Source organism: Doryrhamphus excisus, chromosome 15 (genome assembly GCF_030265055.1).
Source record: "Doryrhamphus excisus isolate RoL2022-K1 chromosome 15, RoL_Dexc_1.0, whole genome shotgun sequence".
NCBI classification, from domain to species: domain Eukaryota; kingdom Metazoa; phylum Chordata; class Actinopteri; order Syngnathiformes; family Syngnathidae; genus Doryrhamphus; species Doryrhamphus excisus.
The window spans coordinates 6,681,463-6,702,033 of NC_080480.1; the positions used below are offsets into that span (position 1 = coordinate 6,681,463).

General features: G+C 42.4%; 2 protein-coding genes across 6 annotated transcripts; both read left to right on the top strand.

Annotated features, from left to right (window-relative positions):
- Positions 1–5,176: 5,176 nt before the first annotated feature.
- On the top strand, positions 5,177–10,345 carry zgc:86896 (uncharacterized protein LOC415190 homolog). Of its 3 annotated transcripts, none has more exons than XM_058049332.1 (10): positions 5,177–5,337; positions 5,629–5,750; positions 6,083–6,187; positions 6,286–6,508; positions 6,750–6,857; positions 8,078–8,284; positions 8,493–8,568; positions 9,434–9,624; positions 9,919–10,006; positions 10,218–10,345. In XM_058049332.1, the coding sequence occupies exons 2-10, from the start codon at positions 5,687–5,689 to the stop codon at positions 10,221–10,223; spliced, it is 1,068 nt and encodes a 355-aa protein (XP_057905315.1). In that variant the 5' UTR covers positions 5,177–5,337; positions 5,629–5,686; the 3' UTR covers positions 10,224–10,345. The 3 variants fall into 3 exon arrangements, with proteins under 3 accessions (XP_057905315.1, XP_057905316.1, XP_057905317.1); XM_058049333.1 differs by having other exon boundaries at positions 5,234–5,337; positions 5,626–5,750; XM_058049334.1 differs by having other exon boundaries at positions 5,241–5,337; positions 5,565–5,750.
- Positions 10,346–11,122: 777 nt separating this feature from the next.
- Positions 11,123–20,515, top strand: wipi1 (WD repeat domain, phosphoinositide interacting 1). 3 transcript variants are annotated; one of them, XM_058049631.1, is made up of 13 exons: positions 11,123–11,492; positions 12,577–12,659; positions 12,894–13,063; positions 13,460–13,556; positions 14,439–14,536; positions 14,648–14,740; positions 15,397–15,467; positions 16,186–16,263; positions 16,851–17,006; positions 17,090–17,197; positions 17,298–17,431; positions 17,690–17,790; positions 19,808–20,515. In XM_058049631.1, the coding sequence occupies exons 1-13, from the start codon at positions 11,395–11,397 to the stop codon at positions 19,856–19,858; spliced, it is 1,338 nt and encodes a 445-aa protein (XP_057905614.1). In that variant the 5' UTR covers positions 11,123–11,394; the 3' UTR covers positions 19,859–20,515. The 3 variants fall into 3 exon arrangements, with proteins under 3 accessions (XP_057905614.1, XP_057905612.1, XP_057905613.1); XM_058049629.1 differs by having other exon boundaries at positions 16,156–16,263; positions 19,808–20,508; XM_058049630.1 differs by having other exon boundaries at positions 12,897–13,063; positions 16,156–16,263; positions 19,808–20,502.
- The last annotated feature ends 56 nt before the right edge of the window (positions 20,516–20,571 follow it).

A 20,571-nucleotide genomic window follows, 5' to 3' on the forward strand; every position in this document is an offset into this window, starting at 1 on the left:
ATCTGACCATAAAACTTTCTCCCATGACTCCTCTGCATCATCCAAATGGTCATATGCAAACTTAAGACGGGCCTTGACATGTGCTGGTTTAAGCAGGGGAACCTTTCGTGCCATGCATGATTTCACATCATGACGTCTTAGTGTATTACCTACAGTAACCTTGGAAACGGTGGTCCCAGCTCTTTTCAGGTCATTGACCAAGTCCTGTCGTGTAGTTCTGGGCTGATTCCTCACCTTTCTTAGAATCATTGAGACCCCACGAGGTGATATCTTGCATGGGGCTCCACTCCGATTGAGATTGACCGTCATGTTTAGCTTCTTCCATTTTCTAATGATAGCTCCAACAGTGGACCTTTTTTCACCAAGCTGCTTGGTAATTGCTCCGTAGCCCTTTCCAGCCTTGTGGAGGTGTACAATTTTGTCTCTGGTGTCTTTGGACAGCTCTTTGGTCTTCGCCATGTTACAAGTTAAAGTCTTACTGATTGTATGGGGTGGACAGGTGTCTTTATGCAGCTAACGACCTCAAACAGGTGCATCTGATTCAGGATGATACATGGAGTGCAGGTGGACTTCTAATGGGCAGACTAACAGGTCTTTCAGGGTCAGAATTCTAGATGATACACAGGTGTTCAAATACTTATTTGCAGCTGTATCACACAAATAAATTGTTAAAAAATCATGCATTGTGATTTCTGGATTTTTCTTTTTAGTTTATCTCTCTCACAGTGGACATGCACCTACGATGAAAATTTCAGACCCCTCCATGATTTCTAAGTGGGAGAAATAGCAAAATAGCAGGGTGTTCAAATACTTATTTTCTTCACTGTATATATGAGATATCATGTAAAATGAAAGGAATTGTTGCAATATAAGATCTCAAGTATGTAGGAGATCTCTATGAGAGATCATGTATGTGTGAGACCTCATGTATGAATGAGAGATCCTGTATATATGAGATCTCATGATATCATGTATATATGAGATCATGTATATACTGTATGAGATATGCATATATGAGATATGTATGTACGAGTTATCATGTAGTAGATATGAGATATCATACAGTATACTGTATACTGGTGTAACACTATCTGGTGTAGAAAGTAAAATCCTTCATGTAGTCGTCTATAAATAAATGATTATTTATTGATAGATGATTGATTTCCAAGAGAAATAAATCGTATTTGTGCATCAAGCCAAAACAAACACCCTCCCACTTTAACAAACCATGAAAAAAAGGTTAGCTTCCTTTTCAAAGTGCAGACGTACACAATCACGTTCCATCATCTTTCCCTCACCACTGCTGTTTGTACTGCAAAGACTGAAAGACACATACACATTTCTATGTCAGATGTACAGTATCTGCTCTTGTACTACATAGACATGTTGTACTTTAGGTATTTATATGTCAGATGTATTTGCTCTTGCACTGCATGTACATGTTGGAAGTGGCTTTACTGCTGATACCTACTGAGTATCTGTTGGGGATGTGTGCAGCATGGCCGACCTGTGTCTGCACGTTGCGATGAGGACTCTGCTGTCCAGCTAGAAGTCAAAAGTGTTGATACTGATGAAATGAGATTGCCAGCTCGTGTCAAAGTGTTCCATGTGAAAGTAAAGATGAGATAAGACGTTTAACATCGGCTACATTAGCAATCATTCCAGATAGATGACTTCAGATACTTTTGTGTTTTTCTTTCATGTTCCTGTGTTTGGTTGGTTAGAATCCTGAGTCCTTAGATGAATCATTCAATTCCAAGAGTGGACTACCTAACCAAATTAGCATATTAGCTAAGCATAGACGTCATGCCTCCTGCACTTTTTCAAAAGGCAGGTTTAGTCCTCTGTTGTTATTGGCATCCAAAAGCAACATTATAGAGGACCTATTATGCTCATTTGTTGAGTTGTGGACTCCTGTAGTGCAGCTGCACACCATAACCCGCGCACAAAGCTTTCTAGATATTGCAGAATCTGCACCTATTCCAGCTGGATTTCCCTGGATTTGCTTACGAGCATGCCCACTCTAAGCGCTCACGAGGACTTGCGAAGTACTGCTGAACCCCACTTTGTCATTGTGTGGGTATAGGAGTTGATGGTAAATGAATATACAATTTAGAGGGCTACTTGAAAAGTATAATAGTTTACAGAATACAGTATGTATATATACACGGTATATAGTGATACTATAATACTACCTGGTTGTTCCTTTGCTGCACTGGATTCAATTGCATGGCAGCTCGTCTCACTTTTTTGCAACATCTACAAAGAAAGAAGTAATAATAATATGAAATGATAAAATAAACATAAGAACACAGTACATACAGTGGGGTGTACACTGACAACACAACTTAACATCAAATGCAGCTTAGATTAGAAAACTACATGGCCCTGTGTGAGAAAGTCATTGTTACTTACAGTAAGTGAGATGAATGTGTAAAAGTTTCTAAAGCTTTGGGACTCCAGCCAACCTCAGTGAGAGCCATTAACCCCAAATGGCCAAAACATAGAACAGTGGTGAACCTTCCCAGGAGCGGCCGGCCAACCAAAATCACCCCAAGAGCGCAGCCACGCCTCATCTGAGAGGTCACAAAAGACCCCACAACAACATCCAACATCCTGAGCTGAGTCCTATTGAGATGCTGCCTTCAAAATTTAATGCGCTTCATGCAGGAAAAGCCTCCAATGCGGCCATCACAACAATTCCTCCACAGTGCTGGAAGACACTCATTGCAATTTATCACAAATGTTTGATTGCACTTGTTGCTGCTAAGGTTGGCCAATCACTTATTAGCTTGAGGGCCATCCCTTTTTCACACCACTGCATGTATGAATTGCACTTCATAGGAATATAAAAGTAGGAATTGGAGTTGAAGGTACAGTAGATGTTGAGTTTGTAAAAGTAGGTAAAAGTATACCTATAAAAGTTTAGTGGTGTAGTGGTTAGAACGGAAGGCTGGAGTTGAGCAACGTGATACATGTACTTTATATGTCTGACAGGAAGTACGCTTGACCTCATGCAGGAGTGTCACATGTCCTTGTTTTAATAATCAAGTAGACCAAGCAGAGTGCTGATGAAGGACACATCTTCTTCACAATGACTTGGATAACTCTTCTGACAAACTACACAGCATCCCTGACTACCATATCATATACTGTACCATTCTACTCCACACAGTATCACCACATAGCATCCATATATTCTACTCTATACAGTGAATGAGTGAATCTTCAGTCTTCTTTGGGCACCCATGATTCAGGGTTCAATAGGTCAGTGAGTCAATAAGTCCGTGAAAATGGCGTATTTGTCAAGCTCATGTGAGGAAGAGGAAAATAATTGATTTAAGGCAGTGCATGTCAAAAAGTAGGACAGGAGCCATAGGAATTGGATTATGAGGGGAGACCTGCCAACATGGAGGAATTTGTGGTACTCAAGATGCAATTAGAGTCTTGAATATGCTTGTATGCTTCGCTATACTGATAGAAATACTACACTGTAAGAGGTTCACTGTGATTGACATGTTAGCTGCTTTCCTTGTTTCATTAACCTAGCAGTAGCCAGGGTGGATGAGAGTCAGTCAGTGAGTTCATGGAGATGTGTACTCATGATTCCCGAGTCAGTAAAAAAAATTCACACCTTCTGAACGACTCGTTCATTACCCAATGACACATGCAATACTGTATAAAATATGTATTTTGATTTTAGCTGTAGTAAAGGAATAAATATTACCTGCTGTTTGTCTCTCGCCATCCTACGATCCAACAAACTCTGACGCCGTCTGGCTTCCCAGTGCATGGCTGCCATCTTACCAGCACCTGGATAATTCCCAGTAAATGTTGGCAACTGGTCAATAACTTTTAGACAGGCAGTGAAGTCAGGGATGTTGGTTGAAAGTTGACAGCATCAGGACTACAATCAACCACAAGGCTCAGATCATTGAGCTAAATATCATAAAAATATACTAACTAACAAGTATTTCTCCCACTGACTGGTGTACCAGTAAGAAAACACATACCAGTGTGTGGTATAGCAGTAAGAAAGTGTAGGGGTATACTCACGCAGTGTGTGTTGGGTTGTGGTTGATTGAGAGAGGAGAGCAGGCTGCTGTGTGACCTCTTTAGTGTCCAGGAAACATAATGCTCTCTTGCTGCGCTGCTTTAAAGGGCTAGTTGGGATTGTTTGACAGGAAGTTGTATGACATCCCCCATCTCCTGCATCCTTCTGTCGGACCAGGAAGATTCCGTCTGAGTTTGATGTAAACAAATGAGATTTCAATATTCATTCATTCACCCCGCTACATGCTGTCATCTATCCGTTGTTGTGTGTGTCTTAGTCACAGCAGTCTGTATTCACCTGTGTAAACATTGTGGAAGACGCACACAAGAATGGACAGCCGACAGCATGCAGTGATGATAAAGTCAATAAACAAGAAATGCTGGTGACAAATCTTTTCTATCCCCTCCTGCTCCAAATTAGCACAACAACAGAACGTCAAATAAAAAATATATACAGACTAAATCTTGTCAAATCAAAAATTGTTTTGATCAAATATGCAATCAGATCAATGTGATTGATCAAATTGGTAAAATGAAGTGTATTATCCTACAAGTCTTAGGTTAAATGTAAGTCATTGATAAGCTTACTGTATTGCTGTGTTCTCAGTTGCTGTTACACATACCCACCTGAGGAGGGCGCTACTCGCCAACCACACTGACTCATTTTAACAGAATAAACAGCATCATATGTTATTCGCTCTTCAGTTGTGCTCATTTTAAAAATAACTTTGAGAGGCGCTGGCAGAGATAAAATTCCAAATAACTTTTTACATTTATAAGAGGAAGAAGATGCGTTTGTGTGCAATGCCAACCAAGATGGAGGATGATATCGCACTCCTTTTCCAAAGACACTTGTAACCTGTGCCATACACCATCCAAACCTCTAGCAATACATCAGCAGAGTATCATCAATCCATGCTGAACACTCACTGACAGCATTGTGTTACAGCATTGTGTTACAGTATTGTGTTACAGCATTGTGTATATTTTATATACAGTATGTGTAAATACTGTATACGTCCATTACATGTTCCACTTTCCACTATCCCACTTTTGTGCAACTGGATGATGGATAAATTGAACCGGGATAGCCAAGATATCCTGGTTTAATCCCTTATCCTAGTTTTATGCAATAGGCTTCAGGTGTAAGTAAACACTCGGCAATGAGACACACCCACCATACACACACCCTACAGTAAGAAAACACACTCCCTTCCTCCTTGCAGCATTCGTGTTGACGGACCAGAGTCCACGAATAAAGCACCTTTACACTTGCAGCACCAAGTAAGTCTTTCTATATGTTATACATACCTGAAACAATGTATCTGTGTCGGATATGTATATACGTATGTATAATGGAATCAATGTAAGTATTTCCTTAGAGATAGGTAGATAGCAGCACCACTACTGCTTACTTTAAGTCTTTTCTAAATTCTACTACTTTGTGTTGTCATGTCACAGTGTAACTCTATTGTGATTATTATTATTATTGCTTCTTCTGCCTGCTTTAGATTGAATACAGCACCTAACGCAAGAAGTGTGTTGTCTCTGTGCTCCTCCCAATCTCACCAGCAGCAGCACATCAGCAGACCTTGTGAGCCCGCAGCCGCATTCCTGCAGCTTTTGTTCAGACATGTCACGCTACACTTTTGGTCTGGAGCCTCTCTCCTGCCACACCTGGAATAAAGACAGAACACGTAGGTAGCAAAGTCAACCTGTGTGCACACACAAAAGGAGAAAAAAGCATGGCCAGAAATGGAGGCTATACTGACTGACACTAAATTGTCCATAGGTATGAATGTGAGTGTGATTGCTTGTTTTTTACATGTGCCTTGTGATTAGCTGACGACCACTCCAGAGTGTACCTTGCCTCTCGCCCCAGGTCATCTGGGATAGGCTCCAGCATACCCCCTTGACCATAGTCGTAGAGCAATATGTTGTTTAGCCTCACTCAGCTTGTGGAAGTGCTGAAATGACTGGAAGCTGTCAATGCAATACGCAAAAATTGTGCATGTTTGCTTCCATGCAGAGATCGCTGTGAGCCCCAACAACAATGTGGTGAACATTTATGAGAAGAAAGGAAAAGAATGGGTGAAGATCCATGAGCTGAATGAACACAGTGGCCGAATCACCGGTACAATTTTTTAGGATGGTGACCAATTCCAGCAATATGACTGCAGGGCAGACCAAATATTTATTTTTTATACTTTCATTTCATAATCACCTTTCCAGGAATTGACTGGGCACCCGTGTCCAATCGTATTGTGACTTGCGCATCTGACCGCAATGCCTATGTGTGGACCCTGAAGGACGGCTCGTGGAAGCCCACCCTGGTCCTGGTGCGCATCAACCGTGCAGCCACCTGTGTCAAGTGGTCACCTTTGGAAAATAAGTTTGCCCTGGGCAGTGGAGCTCGTCTCATCTCCGTCTGCTACTTTGAGAAGGAGAATGACTGGTAAAAGGCCAACATTATAAAGCATTGGAAAAAGAGAATAAAAGCCTAGTAATAACTGCATAGATATATAGCTAATAGACAAAGCATTCTATTCCATGCAGAAGTAGGGCAATCATGTTGCTATGGCCGAATAATACATGAAATTGAAGTACTACAAGGATTTTCAGTGTGCAAGTATTTGAAGTGCTCTAAGCGTAAATGTCCGAGGTGAATGCGTTCTTGAAATGCTCTTCGTCTTCAGGTGGTTGAGTAAGCACATCAAGAAGCCCATTCGCTCCACGGTTCTGAGCTTGGATTGGCATCCCAACAACATTCTTTTGGCAGCCGGCTCTGCAGACCTTCACTGCAGGTACCTTGACTTTTTGTAGTATTATTGTATATAATGTACAGTTTTATTATATACATGGTATTATTGTATAGGCAAGGGTCAGCAAACCACAGCTCCAGAGCCGCATGTGGCTTTTCAGCCTCTTTGTTGTGGCTCCCTTTGCAATGCTCAAGTATTTAACACCTGAACTTTTTGGAGCCAGAGTAAACATATTTGTCAACAAATGTAAACAGAGTTTACATTTAATTTACACAGATATTTATGTACATTTATCTTCCACATTAGCAAGATCTGGGCTGCACAGTGGAAAAGTGGTTAGCGCGCAGACCTCACAGCTAGGAGACCTGGGTTCAATTCCACCCTCGGCCATCTCTGTGTGGAGTTTGCATGTTCTCCCGGTGCATGCGTGGGTTTTCTCCGGGTACTCCGGTTTCCTCCCACATTCCAAAAACATGCTAGGTTAATTGGCGACTCCAAATTGTCCATAGGTATGAATGTGAGTGTGAATGGTTGTTTGTCTATATGTGCCCTGTGATTGGCTGGCGACCAGTCCAGGGTGTACCCCGCCTCTCGTCCCAAGACAGCTGGGATAGGCTCCAGCACCCCCCGCGACCCTCGAAACTGAATAAATGAATGAATGAACTAATTTGCAAGATCCGATACTAGCAAGAGTACTCGATCAACTGTGTTTTTTGCCTCTGAACTACTTTGATGCCCCAAAATTCCCTCTAAATCATTGGAGACTCGCAATTCGCTCTGGATGTGAACGAATTGCGAATCTCACATGATTTAGCATGTTGTTGCACATTTCTTTAGGCATCAGGTATAAAGTTTTGAAAGTTTATCAGATATTGTTTTTGAATTATGTTTTACGGCTCCTGTCTATTTTCCTTTAGTGAGCGAGGGGGTAAAAAGGTTGCCGACCCCTGGCATCGTCCTATTGTGTAATATGATATAATTGTGCCCTTCTCTGATTACCAGAAGGAAATTTCTATCACTGGAAAGCATGACTTCCATCGTGGGAGATTTCTGCTCATTTAAAGATAGCATAGATATACAGTATAGTGTAGCATAGCATATATTGTATAGATGATAGTATGTAAGACTGTGGTCTGACTATGTATGCTACGTACATATATACTGTGTGCAGTGTATATTGTGTAGATCAAGTGTGTTTGCAAACGTGTGTTTATGAAACAGTCCTGTCACATGCTCAAAAGGGTGAAATTTGAACTCTGTAGGATTTTCTCCGCCTACATCAAGGACATTGAGGACAAGCCCGGGCCCACTGCTTGGGGGGCCAAAATGCCTTTTGGGGAGGTGATGTTAGAGAAGAAGGACTGTGGAGGCTGGGTGCATAGTGTCTCCTTCTCCCCCAGTGGAGACCAGCTGGCCTGGGTGGCCCACAACAGCAGCATCAGTGTGGCCGACGCCAGCAGCGGGAAGCAGTAAGTTCTACCTGACACATGATTGACAGCTGGTGGCAGCCGTGTAGAAATCCATATACAGATTCATGTGGAACAGAGGGTGAAAAAAATCAACAATCCAGCAGTTCTTAAAGGGGACCTAGGATGAACTAGTTCATGACAACTATGCACTACACCGACTCGTTCACTGATGCTTTCTGGATCTTTTGCTGATGTCCTTCCTATCCAGGACAACCCAGCTGACCTTGGAGAGTCTTCCACTGCTAAGTGTCCTCTACGTCAGCCCCACTCACATCGTTGCTGCCGTAAGTATCAAGTTCCCACCTTTTTGTACATGGAATCTGTGAGCCCTCCAGCATTCATTAGCTTTCTCTCATCTTTATCCTCTTTTAATGATGTTCATTTTTACTTCCATGGTGATGACTTTCCTTTTCTTTTCCGCACTGCTGCTTGGGAAACATAAGTGTTTTATATTAAGCAACACCGGTGTCAGATCACTGCTTTTGAAACCATGGCAGTGCTTAAATAGTGGCTCAACCAGTAATTACCAAAGGAAAATGTACACATTTTATCCAAAAATAATTCTATTTTTAGGGCTGCTTGGCGATCATGTGGTTACCGCACAGACCTCACATGTAGGAGACCTGGGTTCAATTCCATCCTTGGCCATCTTTGTGTGGAGTTTGCATGTTCTCCCCGTGCATGCGTGGGTTTTCTACGGGTACTTCGGTTTCCTCCCACATTTCCCCCTCCTTCCAAAAACATGCTAGGTTAATTGGTGACTCCAAATTGTCCATAGGTATGAATGTGAGTGTGAATGGTTGTTTGTCTACGTATATGTGCCCTGTGATTGGCTAGTAACCAGTCCAGGGTGTACAACTGCCTCTCGCCCCAAGACAGCTGGGATAGGCTCTAACCCTTGTGAGGAAAAGCGTTAGAAAATGAATGAATGAATGAATAATCCCTTTTTTATTTTTTTTATTACTAATTACTATTACTATTATTACTATTTACTAATTGAATTACTACTACATTACATTCTTCTGGATTCTGGTGTATGCTTGCGGCCCCGCATCCACCCACCCAGACAAAGAGACTGACAAAACACAACAAGTCAGCTGTTGAAAGCATTGAAAATCTCAACCGACAAGGTACATTTGTGTTTTTCAGGGACACGACTGTTGTCCCTACCAGTTCACCTACAAAGGAGCAGGTGCTCTAGAATTTGTAAAGAAACTGGACATTCCCAAGCAATCTTCCAAAGCCGGCATTTCGGCCATGCAGCACTTCCGTAACCTGGATAAGAAGGCAACTGATGACAACACCAACGAGTTGGACACCCTGCACCAGAACAGCATCACGTAAGACTGTTTTTTCTACTTGGTTATCTAGTGAGTCCATTTTCATGTCAGTCTTTATCCACCTTTATTCATGTGTTGGTCATCTGTAGTATCAAAAATAGGTTTTTCATAATTTGCTGTGATACAGCATCACAATAAACAATAAAGCTGGGGATGAATAATACAACAACTGACATCATTGTAAAGATAACCAGAATTTCAAGACCGTTCACGAAGTGTGGAGTCCATCAACTTCCCCCGTCTTTCGGTCTGCTCCCTTGAGACACTTAACCTTCAAACCTTCGTCCTTTGTAGGCAGCTGTGTGTGGTAAAGGGAACAGACCAAGTGGACAAGTACAGCAGTGTGGGTCTGGATGGAGCCATGGTCATCTGGGATTTCAAGGTACAATAGATACTGTATGCTAGACATGGAATGTGCCATCACATGATGGAACGTGCCATCACACAGTCATGATTTCATGTTGTCATGTCTGAGGCTTATTTGGCAATTCAATGTTGATTGATATTTGTTGTGTATTGGAATGTTTAGCATCAAGGTGATGCATGATATTTTGTCTAATGTAATGAGTCTAATGTTTGTGCTTGATTTGCAGAACTGAGGCAAAGACAGTTGTGGTCACACAAGGAATACTACTGCAAGACTTCTGTGCTGTGGATTACAATTGGATATTAGATTAGAAGTCTTGTCATGTATTTGTCAATAAAAATGTTTTTTGTCATACTCTCCCTTCTTGCTTTTGCATGTTGTAGTTTTTGGAGTCATGAAAGAGTCGTTCAAAACGTAAGATTTTACTGAATCGGGACTCACGGGTAGTCGTGTCCATTAAAGAAGGAAACCGGGTAAGGTGTCATTGATTGCGGTACTGTTACTCTAACTCTTTGCTTCTCAAATAGCAGGGAGTCAATGACTCACGGGTACTGGGTAAGCCCGCCATGCATGTTTACTGATTCCAAGGACTTGACAAAGACTGCAATATGTTGACATTATAAATTAATTCTAGGGAATAAATCAATTAACAAACAAATCTGAAGAGCCATAACAACTCTTTCAAGGGAGACAGGACAAAAGAAACGTCTGTTTCCCATAAGAGCCGAAATTCCCATTGTATTCAAGAGTCAAATTACCCACTGAGTACTATAAAAATGTCCATGTTGGCCAAATGAAAGACTCGCGACCCCTCCTGACAGCTCACTGCATTCCCCTCACTATTTAAGAAGCGCTGGTTTAAGTTGAAGAAGTAGGTGGGACTTGTCTAAGAGTTTGGTGACGAGTGAGTCAAGGAAATCGACTACCCGACTGACATCAGTAAGTGAGTTGTAGAACTCCACTCAGTAAAAGAAATCGAGTTTACTGTCACTAAAATGGGCTGACACAAACAAAAGCCCTGTTTTATTCTAGCTAACCAATAAAAACACACATCCATACGTCAGACCAATCACAATCTAAGACAGTGAATATATCGTCCACTACAGACCAATCAGAAGAGTGTGTCTTGTGACGTCAGTCGTCAGCTGTTTTTGTTTTGCTTCCCTTTTTCGCCTGACGGCGGTGTACCTTCTCGACGAAACGGCTGGACTGCAGTGTGAATAAGATCCTTTTTCCAAGGAGTAAAACCTCCGCCAAGGCTTTTACAACTCACTCGCACGTCGAGTGCTCCACTTTTCTGACAAATTGGCGTCGTCTTCCGCCGACATCGAGCGAAGAGGTTCAGCCGATCCCAGGCCTCCAGTCCACGGCGGAGGGAGGGAAGGAGGTCGCTGGGAATCGGAATGGAGGCAGGAGAGGGTGCCGGCGGGCCTGCTGGACCGGGAGGACCGGGAAGACCGGGAGTCCGGTTTGGATGCGCCTCCTTCAACCAAGACTCCACGTAAGAAGAACGCATTCTTCATATTTTCATGAAAACAATTGCAGCTAATTAGGAGACGGTGTTTTTTCCCCTGCTAAATGGGTAGTGGTGCATTCCAGCACACATACATCATGCTGGAGCAGGCCCACCCAAAACAGCTTGTATATGTGTATGTTATGTACATTATATTGCTTTCGTCACAGTTACAGTAACTTCCAAAACACAAGACGGATGTTTGCTGTGAGATGATCTTCAAGTTTCTTAACTTTAACATGAATGACTCATTCTGAAATGCATACTCACTTCAAGTCAATGGTGGCACAGCACAGCTGCTACAACATAATTACACATTGCATCATGCTCCTTTGCAGCACAATGATGAGTGGTGTGCCATCAGGGCCAGCAAAGCCTTCTCTGCTGGCCTGGTTTGGTTTGGTTGAGTTAGGACTTTAGTTTTAGTTAACACGGACAATGTCCAAACACATTAAACTTGTAAAAAAAGAAGAGATGCTTTACACTAGATTTGTGTAAAATGTGTCCAAACATATTCTTGCTACAGCATTGACGTTTTTAGGTCCACTGATATGATGTGGTTCAATTCCACCCTCGGCCATCTCTGTGTGGAGTTTGCATGTTCTCCCCGTGCATGCGTGGGTTTTGAAACCATGGCAGTGCTTAAATAGTGGCTCAACCAGTAATTACCAAAGGAAAATGTACACATTTTATCCAAAAATAATTCTATTTTTAGGGCTGCTTGGCGATCATGTGGTTAGCGCGCAGACCTCACATGTAGGAGACCTGGGTTCAATTCCATCCTTGGCCATCTTTGTGTGGAGTTTGCATGTTCTACCCGTGCATGCGTGGGTTTTCTACGGGTACTTCGGTTTCCTCCCACATTTCCCCCTCCTTCCAAAAACATGCTAGGTTAATTGGTGACTCCAAATTGTCCATAGGTATGAATGTGAGTGTGAATGGTTGTTTGTCTATATGTGCCCTGTGATTGGCTGGTGACCAGTCCGGGGTGTACCCCGCCTCTCGCCCGAAGACTCGTGAGGAAAAAGAGGTAGAAAATGAATGAATGAATGATATTATGTATGTTTTGCAGGTCACTGGCTTTGGGAACCAAGACTGGGTATAAGCTGTTTTCTCTGACCATGGTGGATAAGCTGGACTGCATTCATGAGAGTGGTTCGTATGGGTCTTCAACCGCCTGTGGGAAGTTTTTCCAGATCAGTGGGTTCATAGCATGATAGCGTGTGTCCTTACGTTCATTCTCCTCAGGAGCTCCATAACAGCAAGGCTTTTCAAAACCCATGTGTTCCAACACTTTGTTCATATTAGAATGAAGGGGTCTTGTCTTCAATTATGACTTTGTAACTATGGACATGTAGGGTGTGTCCTCATGTGTCTGTTTTCTCCTAGCAGAGATTTGTGATGTCTACATCGTGGAGCGTCTCTTCTCCAGCAGTCTGGTGGTTGTGGTGAGCACCAGCGTACCACAGAGTATGAACATCTACCACTTTAAGAAGGGCACAGAGATCTGCAACTACAGCTACCCTAACAACATCCTGGCTGTCAAGCTCAACAGACATGTGAGACAACCCCAATGCACATGTGCTGCTTGCTGGAATATCAATACCTCATGACCATGATATATATCATACATCATTATCTATATGTTATGTCTATTATCACACATCAAGCCATGTTTCTACCCATCATTGCAATTCAGTTAAGCAGGAATGATGCTTTAGCGTCGCACCCTGGGCTGATGTGTGACATGTAGTACTTCCTACATAGTACTTTCTTTCTGGCGCCAAAACAAAATATTATGCAAATTGAGCAGCTATGAATATGAATGTCAATATGAGCAGTTGACATTTTTAAGGAGGTCCAAAATACATAGAAAGCATTTTACTTCCTGCACTATTTCCATCACGGTATGCTAGTCATAGAAATAATCATCAATGAAATGCTTTGTTTTGCAGAGGCTTGTTGTGTGCCTTGAGGAGTCCATTTATATCCACAACATCAAAGATATGAAGCTGCTGAAGACTCTTCTCAACATTCCATCCAACCCTTCAGGTCAGACACAGTGCAGTGAAAGCAACGCGGCCACACTGAATTGATGCAGTAATTCATGTAAAAGGAGGTCCAAGCAAGTATTAAGTATTCTAAAACACTACCAAAACTTCTTTTGGTAGCGTATCCTAGCGTTTTAGGATAGTACTTGTTCATGTATGCCAGGGTTTTAGGACAGTACACTTCCTCTTAGTCCACCAATCACATTCACAGAAAGCATGCTGCATTCATGAACAGCAATATTGTCTGATGATTATAATAATAATAATAATAAGCATTACAACACAAGCAGGTGGTTTTTGCACATTCGATCTGGTTGCTGGTTTTGCTCTGATCATTATTATTACAGTAAACCTCGGATATATCGGAAATTCGCTCACAACGGACAGATAAAAAAGAACCAATTTTTTTGTAATGCATTTCCAATAAAAATTCATTGCATATATCGGATTTTTTATAACGGATTTCGCCTATTTCGGACAAAATCTCCAGTCCCGTTCCAATGCATTTCCATTAAATTTCCCTCGCATATATCGGATGGCCGCATCGTGGCGCTCCGATTCGCCGAATCGTGACAGGCCGCTATACAACGTCGTTTGCAGCGTTGCCTGCGCGTCCAGGTACATTGGAAACATAGTCAAGGAAGTGCCTTTTTATAACGGATAAAATCCGATTTACGCATATACCGGATATAAATCCGATATATGCGTAAAACGGACATTTTCCGGTATACGCATATAACGGATTTCGCTTATATCGGACAAAACCAGTGGGAACAATTGAATCCGATATATCCGAGGTTTACTGTATTATTATTATTATTATTATTAGTAGTAGTAGTAGTAGTAGTAGTGGTGGTGGTGGTGAACTCCTGTGTCTGTCCAGGCCTGTGTGCTTTGTCTACCAACCATTCCAACTCCTACTTGGCCTACCCCGGCAGCGCCACCGTGGGAGAGATTGTCCTTTATGATGCCAACAATATGGTAAGAACATTTTCAAGTCCAAATTGATATCTTGGGAGTCACGAGAAGAGCAGGTGAAATAAAGACAGGCCAGTGTGAAATGGTATTTCTCATGTGTGTTACTGGTTTCAGAGCACAGTGACAATGATTCCGGCCCATGACAGTCCTCTGGCAGCTCTTTGCTTCAATGCTTCAGCCACCAAACTTGCCAGCGCCTCTGAGCGGGTAATCCACACCAGCATGGACCTCATTTCCAAGTCAGGTCTGACTTGTATGGAGTTCATGTTAGCACATCGGTTGATGACTTAACAATGTACACTCACATAGTGAGTACATAGTTTGATAGTTTACATTTAGAGAGGGATCAATGCAAAATTTAGTAGAACATTAGAATGACAGGGGTGGTTGCGTTCAAAGACACCATATCATTTAAGTTGAATTCATCTTTTAAGTGGATTTTATGAGCATATTTAAATGCTGAGAAAAATAGCCGCAAACCAATCCAGGGTGTACCCTGCCTCAAGTCAGCTGGGATAGGCTCCAGCATATCTCCCCGACCTTAGTGAGGATAAGCAACATAGAAAATTTATGGATTGATGAACTTTAGTGTTTGTTAAAATGTTTTACCATGTATGGTTGAGTGTTACGTACAATGTTACTGTTATTTATCCAGACTGAACAGGGACTACTTTACATGATATCATGCTATACATATTGTGCCGTTTCTTCAGCATTGTTCCATGAAAAGATTAAATATTTGCCCAAATCTAAGGCGTGGGTTAGTTCTTGGCAAAACCTACTTCTGAAGAACGTTTTATACAGCCATAAAGTGTATTGTTCTTGCAAGGAAACATCTTCAACATCTTCTCGTGTGTCTATAGGGTACTGTAATACGAGTGTTTTCCATCCCTGAAGGCCTACGTCTCTTTGAGTTCCGGCGTGGCATGAAGAGGTCAGACGCATGCTGCATTCACTGTACATACTCTACATAAGTGTATACCTCATATTATCACATACTACAGTATTAATTGGCCCTGTACCCTAGAAACCGCCCATGAATGATACGGGAAAAGGCCGAAATGATACTGTGCCAAAGCCCGGGGCAGTGATACTGATAAAATATAGAGTTTAACCATGTCCAGTATCAGCCCCCGTAGCTGTCCACTCAGAGCGCGCTGCTCTGGTATCGTGCCCGTGAAACAACCAATCAGAGAACAGCGCACAAGCGTGAACACACAGCGTTTGTTTTGCTGCCGTCTGTGCTTTGTCAACATATTATTGTTGAAATATTTTTGCAATTATTGTGTTTACAGTGTTTAGATATAATACATGTAATAAACTGAAATTTTTCTGGAAACAAAATGGTCTTTTGATTAAATAGTACGTGATAATAAGCTCATGATTAAATAGTATGTGATAATAAGATCATCACATGGTTTGTCTGGTATCAGGCCCAGTATCATGCCCCCAAGTGTCAGTATCAGCCCGAGACCGACGGTCGAGGCCTGGCCTGATACCAGACAAACCATGTGATAACCTATAATTAGACATCCTGTACATATGTATATACATCATACCATACAGTACATACTGTACATGTAAATAGAAATTATGTAAGTGTGTGTTGTGTTTTCCTGCAGGTATGTGAACATCAGCTCTTTGTCCTTCAGCCCTGATGGACACTTCCTTAGTGCTTCCAGCAACACAGAAACGGTGCATATCTTTAAACTGGAAGAGATGGGACCAAGGTACACACACATACTGTACTGTCAAGGTCATATATGTAGAACAGAAAAAATAGTGGTCATGATTGATGGTATTTTCAGTACGCATAAAATGACATTGAAGTACATCGCACTTTTATATTTACACAATTCAACATGTGTGATTTATTTTTCTTGTTTGTAGCCTGTGTTACCCTTATCATGGAGTTTGTAGTCCGCTTTTATAGTAGTTTCAGTATATAAGTGGTGTGGAAAAATATTTGCCCCCTTCCTGATGCCTTAGTAGTTAGCTAGTAGTTAGTCATTTGGGGGCGCAAGGCAAACCCTGCCATCGGGGCCCTCCACATCTTTGTGGGCAAAAGTTGTTTTTGGTCAAACGTGTGTGAATAAGTGAATCAGATGCCCGGATGTCCACTTGCTGCCATGTTTGCCCTTAAATGGGACCCTATCAGCTTGCTACAATTCCAGGTTAGAGCAGGACAGCCCACACTGGTGTAGAAATCTGAATGAATGCTTGTCAGCCACATTTGCATCTGTGGATACGGGTGTAGTTTACCATCACCAGCATGTGACTGTGGAGTGAATGATCCATGGCTTTGATTCTGCTCTAGTGGCGATGCCAGCTGGTCAGCCTACGTGGGGAAGATGTTCACAGCAGCCAGCAGTTACCTTCCTGCTCAGGTATCCGGTATGATGATCCAGGACCGCGCCTTTGCCACAGTTCACCTCATCACCTCCAGCCAGAGGAACGTTTGTGCCCTGACCGTGTGAGCTTCACTCGTTCATGTTTTCTTCTTTGCTCCTCCCCGCAAGCTGTAGAATAGTTTGAAAAGCCCATCGATCGTTTCAGCATCCAGAAGCTTCCGCGTTTGCTGGTGGCCACAGCTGATGGACAGCTCTTCATCTACAATGTGGACCCACAGGACGGAGGCGAATGTGTGCTGGCGTACAAACACAGGTCAGGCTCACATGATGTCCTTTCTGGCTACAAAGCAAATCTAAATCTATTTTTACACCAATACGTTTACATAAAGAGTATCTATCTCATCCTCTTTCAGGCTGTTTGGTGCTGATGAAGACCAGGATGAAGCTGATAAAGAAATAGATGCAGAGAGCACAATGCAGGCGTGTCCATCCTATGCTGCAACTGCTGCCTTACCGGCTGCTGGTCCCGTCGCTCCAACACTGACTGGTTAGTTGTCACACACGCTTCTCTGAATCCTATTTGTTGAGAGAATTGAAGACCGCAGTGATGCAAGGAAGTCTTCATCCAAAATGGAGTTGGTTGGCCAAATTCCAAGGTCCCTTGTCTATCAGGGATCCAACAATAGGTCATTACTAATAAAAGGACTTGCAGAGGACGGTTCAAATTGTGGCGTAAAGGTCATTTCCGTGAAGTGTTTACATTGACGGGCCTAATATTTCACTCCTTGATGTGTCCTCCAATCAGGCTACTCTGAAGATGGAGGAGCAAAGAACGGAGATGTGATCCCAGAACACGAGCTTGCTGATGGACCTGTACGTCTGGACGATGAGAACGAGTTTCCTCCTGTGAGCATTCCGAAGTGCTAATTAAGCAAGCTACTACAGCAGTAAAAGCGTGCATGTGTGCGTGCAAGACACGTGTCCAACTGTAGCGCCATATCTCTTCGACAAAGCAGCACGTGTGCGTTTGTGGTATACTAATACAAACACATGCACACGTGCGTGCATGCAGCATAGCTGACACGATTGCTCCTCATTTTGGCTTTCACAAACTTGATCATAGAAAGCATTGAAAATAATCCACCAAGTAAAGACGTTACCTCAATGAGCAGTCAGACATGCTATGATGTTATTTATAACCTTATTATTCAGCCGTCTATGATGATCACGTTAGTATCGTTTTGAATGCATTTACAAAGGGAAAGGCATATGAATAAACAGGAGAACACAAGATGTGATTGCTCCCAAAGACACCGTGTGGCAGCGAGATCAACCTCCATCACCTTCTTGTTGTCGCTCATGTCAGCCATCACATCTTGAATGCTCTTCGTTGTTTATATGCATTTCACATAGTTTTCTGCATGGAAAGTCAAATGATAAAAATGTGTTTTGTGCTAACATTTTTAGCTTTCTGCACCAGATGAATTACATTGATATGATGTGGTATTTTGTCTATTTTCTGTTTGTTCCAATGTACTTGCATTCAAAGTACAGAATGTGCTGGAATATTTTAATATGAACTTTTACACAAGTACAGCCCTCACATCCGACTTGTATAGCTTTGATGTCAACACACAGCCACGATTGGATCACTATCTACAGCGTCCTACACTGAACATGGCCAAATCATCTGCTTGGTGCAAATACTCTATGTAGTGTGAGCACTAACAATGCCTCCATCCTCTTGGGCATGGTAACAATGCCTTCATCCTCTTGGGCTTGATAACAATGCCTTCACCTTCTTGGCCATGGTGACAGGGGCTTCATCCTCTTGGACATGGTGACATGGCCTTCATTCTCCTGGGCATGGTGACAGGGCCTTCATCCTCTTGGACATGGTGACATGGCCTTCATCCTCTTGGACACGATGACAGACCTTCATCCTCTTGGGCATGGTAACAATGTCTTCTTCCTCTTGGGCATGGTAACAATGCCTTCTTTCTCTTGGGCATGGTGACAGGGCCTTCATCTTCTTGGGCATGGTGACAGGGCCTTCATCCTCTTGGACATGGTGACATGGCCTTCATCCTCCTGTGCATGGTGACAGGGACGGACTTCATCCTCTTGGGCATGGTGACAGGGCCTTCATCTTCTTGGGCATGGTGACAGGGCCTTCATCCTCTTGGACATGGTGACATGGCCTTCATCCTCCTGGGCATGGTGACAGGGCCTTCATCCTCTTGAACATGGTGACATGGCCTTCATCCTCTTGAACATGGTGACATGGCCTTCATCCTCTTGGACATGACAGACCTTCATCCTCTTGGGCATGGTGACAATGCCTTCATCCTCTTGGGCATGGTGACAGGGCCTTCATCCTCTTGGACATGGTGACATGGCCTTCATTCTCCTGGGCATGGTGACAGGGCCTTCATCCTCTTGGACATGGTGACATGGCCTTCATTCTCCTGGGCATGGTGACAGGGACGGACTTCATCCTGTTGAACATGGTGACAGGGCCTTCATCCTTTTGGACATGGTAAACAAAAAAAAACACTAAACCAAAAAAATACAAAACAAAAAAAACACTAAAGCAAAAAAAAACACTGAACCAAAAAATACTAAACCAAAAAAAACACGAAACCAAAATAAACAAACAACAAATGTAAAACCAAAAAAAAAACACTGAACCAGAACAAATACAAAAGCGAAACATATAAAACCAAAAAAAGCACTAAATCAAACAACACTCACCGACCAAAAACTATTCTTCTATTATTATAAGATTATTCTATTCTGTAAGACTATTCCATAAGATGCAAGTGTGTACGTGCATGTGTGTGTGCGTGTATGCATGCTGTGTGCGTGTGCATGCGTGTGTGTTGTGGAAACTAACCGTCAGCGTGTGGCTGTGTTTTGGTAGATTAACGGGTGCCGTGACGGAAGTGGAGTCGGCCAGGGGAGGCGCTCCTGAGCGGGGAAAGGGACGCGTAGAGAGCCCAGCCAGCAGACTTAGGGAATCACAATCATGAAGAAGTACATTTGAAATGGTACTTTCCTAACTGTGGTACTCTGGTCGTTGTGTTCCAGAATAATACGTTAGAGAACCGTTAAGAGAACATTTCAGAATTTCTTGGCAACTTGAAAGGAAATCAGAGTTTCTGTTTCAGAAGTATTTCATGAATATTTGAGGTGCATGCCAGTACAGCAATAGAACCATAATGTTCTCTTTTACGTGACAGATATTGTATTTATGTGCATTATTGTAGCAAAATATGATTATTATTCAAATTATTATTCATGATAACAGGTTTATGTTGAATTTCTACAGGTTTTATGTACTGTATTGTTTGTAACTATTATCATTTGTATAACAAAGTTTGCACACGACCAAAACTAATGAAAGAAAAGAGGAAATAAACAAAGACAGTGGCATTTCATCCAAGAATACTTTTGTGTTTCCCAGCTTGTAGAAGATTTGAAGCATTGTTGTGTTGCATAAGAGCGTTTAGCAACCAAAGTCCAACATGCTAAAGCCATTTCCGTCATTTCATATTCAATCTTTGCTGAAAAATCTCCTTCATCGGCTTTGATCCCAAATTTCATTATTTTCAAATATTTCAACTCGGCACGTATGCAAGTGTGTACTGTTCAACACCTTGGGATTTGTTTCATATTATGATGTAT